The following is a 15,375-nucleotide window of genomic DNA, read 5'->3' as shown; positions in this document are numbered from 1 at the left end:
TCAGACACATCTAGTAGATCTAGTAAGATAGCATTTATTTAGATTCAACATACCTGGATCATATTTCATGCTTTAAGCACAAATATATCCTCACATATCCTCACAGGTGGCGCAGTCTGCCTGTCTCAACACAGAGTGAAAACTATCACTACATTCACTCATCCAATGAACAAGAAAGAGATGCATAGCTTTCTGGGACTGGTAAATTATTGCAGATCCTGGGTGCCGAGCTGTTGAAACTATGATGACTTTGGGTGAATCTACCCTGGTCTCAGACTAGAACACTGCTGATGGCTTCATGTCTTTCCATATAGAAAATTAAGTTTTCATGTAATTATAATCCCATGCTGGGTCTCCCCAGCCTCCTGTGACCATAGATTGCTCACCATATCTGTGGTTTTAAATTAACCTTCCCTAGGATCTATTTGAGTCTTACCCTCTGACCATCCTGCCAGATTACTCAAAAATGGTTCTGTTAAATCCTTTATCATTTCTGAACATTGAGTCTCTGGGTGTTTCCCCTGTCATCGGTTGATTTATCTTGTTCCGTATTCTCACAACTCAAAAAAATTGTTTCCTTCTTAGTGATACAATAGACACAAAAAATATATATTTTTTTAGGCTTTACTATTGCTCTGACCACAATTTTTGGTATAAAGAGAAATAAAAAATAATTCCTGAGCGAAGGACACAAAGATTATTATAGGAATAGGATCCCAGTGAAAAGTTTCAGAAAATGATTTAATCTAATCTCGTACTGGCCACCAGAGTTGCATTAATTATGCAAATAATTATTTTAAATATGTATAAAATCACCCCAAATCATAAGATACAATGAGAAATTATAATTTATATAAAGAAAATGATGCCTATTTTAGGACCATTATGATTTTTGTATTGTGACTTAATTTATAATAATTAAAATATTATTATAATATATATATATATATATATATATATATATATATATATATATATATATATATATATATATATATATATATATATAGGCTACATGTGATGCTGCCCTTAAATGTGGCAAAAAAAAGTATCTTAAAGGCCGCATAATCACCTTTTGGCACAGCCTTTGCATCTGGAATGTGCCTGTGATTCAAATGCTTCCAAAGTAGGCAGCTCACTAGGTTTTGGAACAGAGCTATTTTCTACCTCCCTCAATTTTTCCTTTTTTTGCAAGCCTCCAGTTTTTCCCTGTCATCATTGATTATGTAAGGCTAATGGTAGGCAGCGGTGTGCTGCGTTCTCATTGTGAATAAACAGAGCACTCTTTCTGATTGCTGTCTGGCCTGGCCGCATTCATCCACATGAGAGAAAACTGTTGTAGCATTTTAACAGGAAGCAGAGAGAGAGGGATTGGTGGCAATAATAAGAGATGACAAAGTGAATATTAAAACTGAGCAGATGTATGTTAGTGTGTATGGCACATACTGTTTAGAAGCATTAGGCATTTGGTTGAAAAACAAATATAGAATGGTGTATGCATGTCTGCCTATTGCTCTGATATAGCCAAGATCATGAGCCATGAGTAGGAGGGAATTTGTTGTGCTGTTAGTTAAGTTTAATTGTGTCTGTATTGGTCCCATATGCAGATTACATTTGCACCACTTAGCTGCCAAAGAGTGCAGGGTGAAATGTTGTTAAAGGGATAGTTCACCCAAAAATGAATATATGTTTTTCTGTCTGCTGTTGAACACAGAAGAATATATTTTAACAGCAGTTGATAGTGACCAGTGTTAGTCAGGTTATTAAAAAATTAAAGTTACTAATGACTTCTAAAATTGTAATTGGATTACTTCATTGATTGCATTATTAACAGTAATAAAATTACTAATTGTTACTTTTAATTTACTTTCTAATACACTTTTCAAAGTGGAAAAGTATTTTCCCCTTAACGAATGAAAAATAATGTCTACATGTATAAGCACAAATGGACATGAATGTTTCTAATGTATTCAACATACACTCACCTAAAGGATTATTAGGAACACCATACTAATACTGTGTTTGACCCCCTTTCGCCTTCAGAACTGCCTTAATTCTACGTGGCATTGATTCAACAAGGTGCTGAAAGCATTCTTTAGAAATGTTGGCCCATATTGATAGGATAGCATCTTGCAGTTGATGGAGATTTGTGGGATGCACATCCAGGGCACGAAGCTCCCGTTCCACCACATCCCAAAGATGCTCTATTGGGTTGAGATCTGGTGACTGTGGGGGCCATTTTAGTACAGTGAACTCACTGTCATGTTCAAGAAACCAATTTGAAATGATTCGAGCTTTGTGACATGGTGCATTATCCTGCTGGAAGTAGCCATCAGAGGATGGGTACATGGTGGCCATAAAGGGATGGACATGGTCAGAAACAATGCTCAGATAGGCCGTGGCATTTAAATGATGCCCAATTGGCACTAAGGTGCCTAAAGTGTGCCAAGAAAACATCCCCCACACCATTACACCACCACCACCAGCCTGCAAAGTGGTAACAAGGCATGATGGATCCATGTTCTCATTCTGTTTACGCCAAATTCTGACTCTACCATCTGAATGTCTCAACAGAAATCGAGACTCATCAGACCAGGCAACATTTTTCCAGTCTTCAACTGTCCAATTTTGGTGAGCTCTTGCAAATTGTAGCCTCTTTTTCCTATTTGTAGTGGAGATGAGTGGTACCCGGTGGGGTCTTCTGCTGTTGTAGCCCATCCGCCTCAAGGTTGTGCGTGTTGTGGCTTCACAAATGCTTTGCTTCATACCTTGGTTGTAACGAGTGGTTATTTCAGGCAAAGTTGCTCTTCTATCAGCTTGAATCAGTCGGCCCATGCTCCTCTGACCTCTAGCATCAACAAGGCATTTTCACCCACAGGACTGCCGCATACTGGATGTTTTTCCCTTTTTACACCATTCTTTGTAAACCCTAGAAATGGTTGTGCGTGAAAATCCCAGTAACTGAGCAGATTGTGAAATACTCAGACCGGCCCGTCTGGCACCAACAACCATGCCACGCTCAAAATTGCTTAAATCACCTTTCTCTCCCATTCTGACATTCAGTTTGGAGTTCAGGAGATTGTCTTGACCAGGACCACAACCCTAAATGCATTGAAGCAACTGCCATGTGATTGGTTGATTAGATAATTGCATTAATGAGAAATTGAACAGGTGTTCCTAATAATCCTTTAGGTGAGTGTACAGTAAATATTAATATTGTATGTTTAATAATACATTGTTTAATTTAAGTAATACACTTAACATCTAAATTGACAGCTAGTAACTGTTATCTGATTCCAAGAACTGAAAATGTAACTACTACAGAATTATACTACTTTTTGACTTTTTTTAAGTAAATATAATACTTTGCTTATTACTTAATTGTTACATTTAACTTACTTAAGTTACATTTAATACATTTATTTTTTCCTTAAGACTTTAGAAAGGTTGTTAGATTACAGTAACGTTTGACTTTGTAATCAGATTACACTCAACACTAATAGTGACTCCCTTTAAAAGGGTTAAAAGCCCTATAAAAGGATTCCTTAATGTCATAAAAGTAGTCTGTGTGATTTGTGTGTAAAATTCAAAGATTTCAGAAGGCATATGGTCACATTTTGGATGAATCTCTAAATGAGGTTTGATGTTACTGACGTGTTGCCATCTTTTATTTGTGCTCTGTCTGCAGGGGTTGATCAATGATTAGATTTGAGAGTGAATAATATCTTTCTTAAATTACAATGATTGTAAAACTAACTCATGCGACTTGTGTGTCAGATTCCTAGTCTTCTAAACACAATCAAATGACAATCAAAGCTGTTATTCACTCTCAAATCAAATCATTGATAATCTTCAGTAAACAGAGCTCTAATCAAACATGGCGACACCCTTAACAATGAATCCTTCTTGTCTGTAGGGATCACCACTGTACTCACTATGACCACCATCAATACACACTTGCGGGAAACTCTTCCAAAGATCCCGTATGTCAAAGCCATCGACATGTACCTGATGGGCTGTTTCGTCTTTGTTTTCCTGGCTCTTCTGGAGTATGCGCTTGTCAACTACATCTTCTTTGGCAGGGGACCTCAGCGGCAGAAAAAAGCAGCAGAGAAAGCCATCACAGCCAACAATGAGAAAATGAGATTGGATCCCAACAAAGTATGTTTAAAAGCCTCTCACTTTTTGTGTTTATAATTGACATTTTCAATGTGTCTGTAAGGTGCTCTAAAGTAACTACTTTAGAATAACAATTATAAAGTAACTTTTAGTAACTTGGGGAATTAGGTTTTTATATAGGCATTCTTACTAGTTTATTAAATTTGTCCAAAAAGTAAAAGTTAAACTTTTGTTTATGCTTTACATAATTAACTTAATGAAACTTTAATTATAATTAAGTTAACTTAAACTGAATGGCCTAGAAGTAAAATACCTTTTTCATCTGATTCTTTGGCTCATGTCAAGTCAAATGGATACCATGGTTACAATTGCCATCCAAATCGATTTACCATGTTTTCGGTGCTCGGTGTCTAGTTACCGTAATAATGGTGGCCGTGGGCACCAGATGTGTGACCCAAGGAGAGAGGAAACCGACCTGGGAGATGGTCATGTTCAAGAAGCGTGCCTTGTCAGCGTCCCTCATCTCGACAAAATTCAGCCATAGGTGGTGATCCTGGACCACAAGAGTGGACATCGTCTGCCCGAGTGCCCGCGCAGTGACCTTCATCGCCCGGATGCAACACATCAGGGTCAGAACTACCCTCATGCAGTTCTTTCAGTGCCTTGGCCTGGTGGACTTTCAGGAGGGCCATGGCATGCAGGACGGAGGCGGCCTGTCCAGTGGCACAGTAGGCGTTGGCCACCAGAGATGATGTAGACCTACAGGCCCTGGAAGGGAGTGCAGGGCGACTCCGCCAGGTGGCAATGCCTTGCGGGCACAAGTGCACCACAGCCGCTTTATCCACCTGAGGAATCGCGGCATAATCCTCGGCCGTCCCGCCGTCAAGGGTAGTTAGAGCAGAGGAGCTGAGAGATTGGGTTCGCTCAGTAAATGGTGTACCTCATGAACTCTTTAGCTCCAGGGCAGCACTCACTGTGGCCCGGGCAAGCATGGTGGTCAACTCCACTTCAGCCTCAGACTGGGTCGGCATACCTGAAGGTGCTAGCCCAATCGAGTCCTTGGCGTCTGACATCACCAAGGTGCTCTCTGATGCAGTAATCAAAATCTCATGCATCTCACATGCTCCAAAAGAGACATTAGGCTGGCACTAACACGAGCTGCCTGTCTCATTCCAGAACTTGATGGGAACAAACGAGCATGCTGGGGAATGATCAGTTGTCGGGGGTTACCCGGCAGAACCGAACCCATTAGAGCCCCCAAATCGCCTCCAGCATCAACCTGGCCGGCCTCGTACCCGTAGGTAGAATACCCGGGGGATGGCTGAAGTGGCTTTCCCCCGGAAGAAAGAAAGCCGCGACCACAATGTTGTCATGGTCATGTTCTCGCAATGAGAACATGAACCATCCACGAACGTTTCCTCAACGTGTTTATGGCCCAGGCACGTGAGGCAGCGATCGTGGCTGTCAGAGGTGGAGAGGTAACGACCGCACCCAGAAACTACACAAAGATGGAAGGGCATCTTTAAAAAGACATTCACGTCGATGTGTTTTACAATAATAGAGGAAAATATACTCTTTTGCTCAGAATATATAGTTTTATATATGTTTTAGCACTCTCGAAGCACCCAGGGGCATACTCTGCACTGATTGTGCAGAAGGAGAGAAAGCCAGTTGAATGCGCCATATATCCAACAGCATATGCTTCTTGTTAAGAGGTGAATGACCGGCAGTGGAATTCAGCTCGCTGACACACAACTGTTCGGCTCCGAAGAAAAACTCTGAATGAGTGAATACATTCCAACTCCTTTTATACCCAAATATTCCACTCGCCAAATCTCATTGGCCTTGTCTCAAAGATCTGAGGTGTTTGGGGCTCCCAAGAGCGACCCGTAGTGTCACTACATTGACACAACATTGAGTGAATGATAGAAGGGCAATGCCTTTTTTGCATACAAATTCTGAAAGTTTGGCTTAAAATCATGAGCTTGGTCTCTTTAGGTTTCTTGAGGCATACGGAGTCGAATGACTGAATCGATTACATTTTTAATGAGATGACCTTATAACAAAAAAATTCATAAATGTTGAGATCTGTTAGTTTTCATTAAAATCAATCTCAGGAACTTCAAAGTGCCCATAGATGAAGAAACACACAGTTATAAAAATAAATTATAACATTATAGTGTTTTTGTTATATAAAAATGTTGTTCAATAAAAATTGCTCACACTCAGTTTGTACATGCAGTAAATATATAAGTGTTTTATCAATGGTTGTTTTGATTGTTTTGTCTAGTGTGTTTTCATATGTCCACCGTAATTTCAATGCCTGATGTGATTTTTATGGCAACTGAAAAGAGAGATCCCTTTGAAATCCATACATTTAGAGTATGTTTATTTGTGAATTGAAACAGTTTTATTTTTCTTCCTTTACACAGTTATACATTTCTGACTGCAGTGTGTAAGGGTGGGTGTATTTCTGTGTTTATAGGTTGGTTTGGCATCAGGTGTGTGTTTGCGGGTGGAAGTACATAATGAAGTGCATTGATTTTAATATTTGCTGTCAATCAAGTCTTTTGAAGGGCAGAATCCACAGAGAGCCACCACTAATACATATATGTGGTATGATTACCAGCAGATTGTTCGAAAAAATACAATTAAACTAATAAAAATAGTATAATAATTTACTGTATATCCACCTGAGTATATTATATCTCGAAATAATGAGATACTAACTCAAAATAACTAAATAGTATCTCTAAAATGTCATGCGATATCTAAATAATCACTTGTGGCTGTAACCTATTAACCTTTAGTTACGTCACAACCTGGAGAAAAAAACAACATTTGCTACTTGCTATTGCTAGTTGCCAGGTGGTATTAGGGGGAGGGACAGTCTCAAGAGGCCATTTTCTGGACAAAATGTGTATACACCCCTGCGTGCAAGATGAGTCATTAGTATGTTTTGGTCCGTTTACCTGGAAAGACTGAAGATTTTAAATGTGTATATTTGCAAAAGTTTATTCTTATTTATATCTTTTTAGAGCACAGTACCATGGCCTTAAAACTAACAGACATAAACTAATTTTATTGGGGTCTTTAAGCAACAGAATAATCCAAATGATTCAATCTACAATGGCAGTATTGTAGGCACAGTTAAAATACTTGCTTATGTGTACTATATTTAGAGAATATTTAGAAAAAAAAACTATCATTGTAGTGATCATTTTATTTGCTTATATATACTGTATAATCATAGCACAGACACATAGATTGAGCAAAGACTGAGAATGAATTTACATAACTGGCCAACAATTTTGGTTTTTTTAATTTGTTATATGAGGGTTTCAGGATGTTATGGAGACCTTATGGCAGGAATACCCTCTACTTTAGTTTGGAGTAAGGGACGTGATTTTTTTTTTTAGGCATATTCCACAAAATGCCAGCATTGCCTCACACTCTTAAACCCGATGTGGAAAACCTGCCTTGAAAAGTAAAGGCAGTATATGTCACCATCACTCTTGAAAAGTGACTGCTTTGACAGTGCTTATGTTGTATGTTTTCAGTGGTTGATGGGAAATGTAGTTGAGAGAGACGATACTCTATATGCCAGAATGAAACAGAGGGATTTTGACACGCATGACTCCATGTGGGAACCAATCTTTGTGGACGATGCAGCATTAGGACTAGGCGATTCAAAAAATAAGGTACTGGGGAAAAAAAAGTTAATATAGTTATGGCATACAATGCGCCAAATTACTTTAAGACCCAGCTTTTTTACAATACCTTGTTTTTCTCTTCTTAAAGGAATAGGTTCAACCAAAAAATGACTTACTCCCATGTCGTTTCAAACCAGTATGACTGAATTTCTTCTGCAACACATATAAATGCTCCATATTTGAGGGCATGATTTTAGTGAATAACAACTTAAATCTATGACTGTTTCTCACACAAAAATATCGTATAACCTTCAGAAGGCCTGAAATATTCGTAAATGCGAAATACATTTACTATTAATTTAGTTTATTATTTTTAAGTTCAAATGAAACAGAGTGTAGAAATTAACTACAAATCCACACTATAACCAAGTAACCTTTACGTAATTTTTCTCATTTTCAGTGTTGCCACAGTTACTGTGGGAACTTGCCTTTGTAGGGAGGGACGTATAGCATACATGTACTGATGAACACTTGTTTTTGGTCATTTGGGAGCTTTACAGCTCCAGTCCCCATCCACTTTCATGTTGTGGAAAAGAGCAGCCAGGATCCTTTTCAAAATATCTATTTTTTTTGTTCTAAAGAAGAAAGTCATAAGGGTTTGCAATGACATGAGGGTGAGTAAATGGTGACTTTGGTGAATAATTCATTTAAGAGCACAACCTTTTGTTTCTCCATTTCCATCATCACCTCTCTTTTCCCTCTAAACCACTAACAAAAACACATTTTTACAACTTACTACAGTATACTATTGCAGCAACTATTTATTACAATGACTATAGAAACTTTATAATGTTTGAAGGATTTAATGGTGGAACTGAAGGGAGAACAATTGAACATTTATTTTTTAATATACTGTATCTACCTATGGCTAAAACATTCAACATGGTGCTCTATTATTTGGCTTAAAACAGAAAAACTGTAGTTGAAAATGTCTTCCATCGAACTGTGTACCACCATACCATACATCATCTTACATCTCCATCTATACCAACTCATTTCAATAAGGCTGTGTTACTGGCAGTTTGTTGGTTTGTCACATCTGTGTAAAATAGTGCATTGTAAATGCCAAAATTTGTGAAAAGCAATGGGTAAGTTTGCATGATTATATCATGTCAATTTGACAAATTTTAATGCTGATGAATTCTGTATTTTATCACACCAAAAAGAATCCAAGGTGGCCTTTAGAAATCAATTTGTTATTCTCCAATGAAAATATGTGCAACAAATGCAAATAAAATAAATAAATTACAAGACAAGAAAATGAAAATTTATATTAAAATGTAATAAGGGGTGTAATTTGAATGTGATCTCATGACTATTATTATTTGTTATTATGAAAAGCATGGTTCTAGCACACATACATTACATAGACACAGAAACATACAGTACTGATATATTGACAGCATCTAAAATGCAAGTCATTTTACATTTAGCCATCCGTTTTTGGTCCATTAATATTTAATTAATATTGTATCATTGAGTTATTGTATTTACAAATGATTCGTAAATACGTTGTGTTTCTAACTCATTGTTTAAGTTTTAGATGCTGTAAATATGTCCATACTGTACATTCCGGCATCTATCTAGACATACAAAAACATACGTTTTGAATGTGTTTAACATACGAAAAGCTATGCATATGCAATTAATGGCATATATATGTATATTACCAATGAGAAAACAATAAATATTTCAAATGGCATATTACTAGGGGGTCTGAACAACTGCCATTGAGATCAATGGGAATGCAAACGGATAGCTCTCTGCAGTAAAATTGGTATTAAATAAATGTTTGTATCAAACAAAGAGATTGCAATTCTGTTTTGTGCCACTAGTGGAACTGAAATTACACCCTTCACCTTTGACTTAGTTTATCCATAGTAACCAGATCACATATTTTTCTTTACACACATTATTTTGTAGCAGTTTAGCAAGTGTTCTGAAAAGGCCATCTATCGTCATTTAGCAGCAAATAACTCTTATTCATGTCAGAATAAGAAAATTGATACCTTACAAATTATTAATGCTAACCTATTCATCTGGATTTACCTCCTAGATGGACCCCCATGAAAACATTCTTCTCAGTCCTCTAGAGATCAAGAATGAAATTGGCACGTCAGAGCTGTCCCTGGGTTTGGGCGACCCCCGAGCAACCATGCTAGCCTATGACAGCACCACGCTGCAGTATCGCAAAGCCGGCCTGGCTAGAAACAACTTTGGACGCAATGCACTGGAACACCATGTTGCTCAGAAGAAGAGCCGAATACGACGGCGGCATCACAGCTCAAAATCACCATCCCTGATTTAACTGACGTAAATTCAATCGACAAGTGGTCAAGAATTATCTTCCCCACCGTATTTTCTTTTTTCAATGTCATCTATTGGCTTTACTATGTCAACTAACTGGATAATGGTGCCATCTGAGGAATGCCACTTAATTTTATGTCAGTATATTCTTCCATTTCCTGCCGATTGGTTTTGCAATATAAGCGGGACTTATGTTGACAGATGAAAATCAGGACTAATTCTGTTGACATTTGACCTTGGATTCACCTTAATTGTTGGCTGACACTGATAGTCTAATGAGGTTCAATTAAATGATGCATGTTTCAAAAATCAAATTTTTTTAAATGTTTTAGTGGACTTTTACGGACAGAAACCTCAAAGTCTTACTACAAAAAAAATCTTTCAACTTCTCAGTTCCTTCCCTTACAAAAAAGGCACTTGACATCTCTATGGTAGTGATTCTCAATACAAAAAACAATACACCCAAGAACCAATATGAGCAATTTTTTTTCCTCCACATTTTTTTCCTTAAGCCTTGTATATAATTTTGCCTGGAACCACAGCTCATTCTGTGCACACAGCTCTTGGTAGCCCAAGATGTTTATTCAACGTCAGTTGTGCTGAATGTGCCGTGCATATGTAAACAAGGACATTTTTTTGCATGCACACCAGATTCAATGGGAGAAAAGCTGAATAAACATTTACATTTCAGTCTATTCCTCACACAACACTATAGTATGGCTTCAGAAGTATTTATATATCGATATGAGTGATATGGACAAATTTAATGGTGCTTTTAAGTGCTTTTGTAGCTTGACAGTCACAATCACAATTCTCTTATTAATCAACAAACTTTGTGTAAGCTATTAAATATTAACTAATCACTTTTTGGGATGTTTTAAAAGTGTGTATGCATAATACAATTTTATGCATTAATATAGCAGAAAGTTTACAGAAAATAACAGAACAATATAATTAAAAAGTTCATTTGGGTTTGTTTTTTGTTTTTTTCAATTAACTTTTCATTATTCAGCAGAACAGTAAAAAGGAAAGAACACGTTCCGTTTTCATTGCATTAACGTTTTAATAAAACTTTTGTCAAGACATGAAGTTGAATTTGAAAATTGAGAACCACTTCTCTATGGCATTTGACATCTCTAAATGTTTTTGTAATGTCTCTTGTTTCCACAAAGTTAAAAGACAATACGAATAGTTTTGCAATGATTCTGTTTTTTTTTTTTTTTTTTAATTTACATGCAGATGAGATTTTATTTACATTCAAATTAAATAGTTGACCTAAAGAGAAAATTCTGTCATCTATACTCACCCTCATATGAATCAATGATGATGATAACAATATATAAACAATTTTAAAACAAGATCAATTTACTAAACTAAAAGGGGAAATAAGTGTATTTTCTTACCCCACTGGCGAATAGTTTTTTCTTGTTTTATCTTCATAAATACTGAGCGTGACTGCTGTGTGCATACATTTTTTTATTTGTAACTAGTAGCACCTAATAAACAAGCAAAAATAAACAAATTATAATAAATAAATAAAAACAAATTCTAGGGCAAATATTTTTCCTAAAAATCGATGTCCACAAATGTGGACAGCAGGACTAAATTGTGAAATTTTAAATAATATCAAGCTATAGAATGTCTTTTTTTTCATCAAATAGTTCATTATGTGTCCAGAAGTGTTGGCTATTTATGTTTTTGAGACGTTACAGACATTACAGCTGATTTTCTATAAAGCTGTATAAATAATTCAGATTCAAAGTAATGGCCAGCATCATCAAATCACTGCCAACCATGTTAAAATAAAATGTAGCATTATAAATTCTGAATATTAGTATTGATTGACACACTGTTCCACTCACACTGTTCCACTCACCTCTGTTGGCAAGAGCACTGCTGTTGGATCCTACGCCGCATTTCCAGCGGCGTTCTTTCTCTCTGCACGCTGTGCAGTCCACGGCCCTGGGCGCTTTGACAGCTTCTGTCTAAAAGAGTGTTTTCCCCTCCTAAAAGAGATTGATTTCTCTAAAAGTTTTATTTTCACTCACAAAAGAGCAATACACAGCAGGTGTTGAACGTCCTTTTCAGGACACGTCTTTTTAAACATGCCTTTCCGCCTCTGTGTAGTTCCTGGATGTGGTCGATATCTCTCCAAGACTGACATCATAGACGCTGCCTTGTGTGCCTGGGCAGCGATCACACTGAGGCAGCGTTTGTGGATGGTTCATGTACTCACTGCGAGAACATGACCATGGCAGTGTTGCGGTCACGGCTTTCATTCCTTAAAGTGAAAGCCACTTCAGCCGCCCCCCGCCTCACACCTTCCCACGGGATTGAGGACGAACCGGCTGGTGACGGACTTGTCTTGGGGATGGCAGCGTGTTTGGCTTCGCCAGGTAAATCCCCACGAACCTCCCTCCACCCGGCTTGGGATGAGTCCGGGCTTGGGATGAGTGCGGCTCGCCTCACGGCCAGCCTGCATTCTCCCTTGAGCCCCCAGAATTGGATGATGATGTCGCCGCTGCATCGGAGAGCATTCAGGCATCTGACGCAGATGACTCGACTGGGCTGCCGCCTTCGAGCCAGCCTCCCCAGTCAGAGGCTGATGCACAGATGGCTGAAATGCTTGCCCGGGCAGCCGTGATCTTGGGCTTGGACTGGAACCCTCCATCCTCCCCACAGCCTTCACGGCTCGACGATTGGTACCTCGGGTCAGGGTGCTGCTCCCAGCCACGCCCCCTGCTGGTTGTGCGGACGGAGGTAAGCGCTTTGTGTCCTTTCTCAGCACCCAAGCCTCAGGACGTGTTTTTGCCTCCCGACAAGTTTTCACCTGCTCCCCCGCTGCGAAGCCCCACCCGATACATCAAAAGAGATCGTCCCTCTAGTGCTCCTCGCGCAGAGCTTGGACGCATGACTCTCGCTGTCTACCATCCGACTCGGCTACACGATTAAATTCGCCAGGCTCCCGCCTCGTTTCAGCGGTATTTGCTCCACCTCAGTGCATGCCGGAAAAGCCAGCACTTTACGGGCAGAGATTACGACTCTGGATGGGATGCAACAGAGCCCGTCCCTCCAGCTGAGATGAAGAAGGGTTTCTACAGACCTTACTTCATCGTACCCAAAAAAAGGCGGTGGGTTACAGACAATCTTGGACTTGCGAGTTCTCAAACTCCGTATTTGCACAAACTCCCGTTCAAAATGCTCACGCAGAGACAGATTCTAACCTACGTTCGGCATAAAGATTGGTTTATGCCGAATCGTGGCAAGATGGAGACGTGGAAGTACGCATCGATGCGTACTTCCACGTCTCCATCTTGCCACGACACCGACCCTTCCTATGGTTCGCGTTCGACGGCCAGGCATATCAGTATTATTATATTTTCTTCAGCCTGTCCCTGTCCCCTCGTGTCCTCACGAAGGTTGCAGAGGCAACCCTTGCCCTGCTACGGGAAGTGGGCATCCACTTACTCAACTACCTCAATGACTGGCTTATTCTAGCTCACTCTCGAGAGTTACTATCACAGACAACTCAGCTGTCTAGGGCTTCAGGTCCACTGGGAAAAGAGCAAGCTCACCCTGGTTCAGAGCATTACTTTTCTCGGCATGGAGTTAGACTCAGTCTCAATGACATCATGCCTCATGAACGAGCATGCACAATCAGTGCTCAGGTGCCTCGATCTCTTCGTGCCCAGCACAGCGGTTCATCTAAAACAATTCCAGAGGCTCCTGGGGCATATGGCATCCTCGGCCGCGGTCGCGCCGCTCAGGTTGCTGCATATGAACTGTTGCCTTCGGGCCGATGCTTCAGAGCTCTGAGCACCAGAAACGTAAGGCACAGGAACAGTTTTTTCCCTCAGAAGATCCTTCTCATGAACAGTTAAAATTGCCCCATTGAGAAATAATTGTTTAATACACAGTTAAGTCTATTTATATTATCCAACATATCCACTTCAGCCATTACATACATTGCACTGTACATAATATACTGTATTTTTGTTCTTTATATAATGGCTTTGTATTAGATTTGCACTACATGTGTGTATGTGGGTATGTATGTAGGTGTGTGTCTGAGTGTACGTACGTATATGTATAATTATTTATTTTTATTATTATTTCTATTTTTTTTTGTCTTGTTTTTAATTATCTACTGTATGTATTGCTGCTGTTTTTGTATAGTTTTTGTATTGTTGTGCACTGGAAGCTCCTGTCACCAAGACAAATTCCTTGTATGTGTAAGCATGCTTGGCAATAAAGCTGATTCTGATTCTGATATGAGACCGCTTCAGCACTGGCTTCAGACTCAAGTCCCGAGATGGGTATGGCGCCGCGGCACATACAGTGTGTTAATCACCCCTTCCTGCCGTCAGACTTTCAACCCTTGGACAGACCTCTGTTTTCTGCGGACTGGAGTCCTCCTACAACAGGTGTCCAGATGTGTCGTGGTCACCACAGATGTCTCTCAACTGGGTTGGGGTGCCGTGTGCAACAACAGTGTGCTTAGAGTTGCTGGCTGTATTCCTTGCCCTGAGGAGGTTTCTCCCGTTGATCCAGGGCAAGCACGTCTTGATCCATTCAGACTGCACCGCGACTGTAGCGTACATAAATCACCAAGGCGGTGTGCGCTCTCGTCATATGTCACAACTTGCCCGCCATCTCCTCCTTTGGAGTCAACAGCTACTCAGGTAGCTGCGCACCACTCATATCCTGGGCAACCACAACATGGCAGCTGACGCGCTGTCATGACAAGTTTCGCCCAGCAGAGAGTAGAGGCTCCACCCCCAGGTGGTCCAGCTGATTTGGGGCCGAATGGCACAGGTAGATCTCTTTGCCTCCCAGTACAATACTCACTGCCCACTCTGGTACTCCCTGACAGAAGCCCCTCTCGGGACAGACACGCTGGCACACAGCTGGCCCCGGGGGCTGCGCATGTACACATTTCCCCCAGTGAGCCTTCTTGCACTGGTGCTGTGCAAGATCAGGGAGGACGAGGAGCAAGTCACCTTAGTGGCTCCTTACTGGCCCACTCAGACTTGGTTCTCGGATCTCACGCTCCTCGCGACAGCACCTCCCTGGCAAATTCCCCTGAGGAAGTACCTTCTTTCCCAGGGACGGGGCACCCTCTAGCATCTGTGCCCAGACCACTGGAACCTCCACGTCTGGCCCCTGGATGGTACGCGAAAGATCTGAGTGACCTACCACCTGCAGTTGTAGACACAATCAACCATGCCAGTGCTCT

General features: G+C 40.1%; 1 protein-coding gene across 1 annotated transcript in view; it reads left to right on the top strand.

Annotated features, from left to right (window-relative positions):
- Positions 1-11,412, top strand: part of LOC127625386 (gamma-aminobutyric acid receptor subunit beta-2-like) — a 215,103-nt gene extending 203,691 nt beyond the window's left edge. Inside the window, 4 exon segments of the mRNA XM_052100660.1 lie at positions 3,917-4,161; positions 7,680-7,820; positions 9,889-10,105; positions 10,108-11,412. Of these exon segments, the coding sequence (XP_051956620.1) occupies positions 3,917-4,161; positions 7,680-7,820; positions 9,889-10,105; positions 10,108-10,235 (731 nt within the window). The 3' untranslated portion in view covers positions 10,236-11,412.
- Positions 11,413-15,375: the final 3,963 nt, after the last annotated feature.

Source organism: Xyrauchen texanus, chromosome 31 (assembly GCF_025860055.1).
Source record: "Xyrauchen texanus isolate HMW12.3.18 chromosome 31, RBS_HiC_50CHRs, whole genome shotgun sequence".
NCBI classification, from domain to species: Eukaryota; Metazoa; Chordata; class Actinopteri; order Cypriniformes; family Catostomidae; genus Xyrauchen; species Xyrauchen texanus.
Note: the sequence above shows the minus strand (reverse complement) of the source record. Positions and strands in the feature narration are given on the sequence as shown.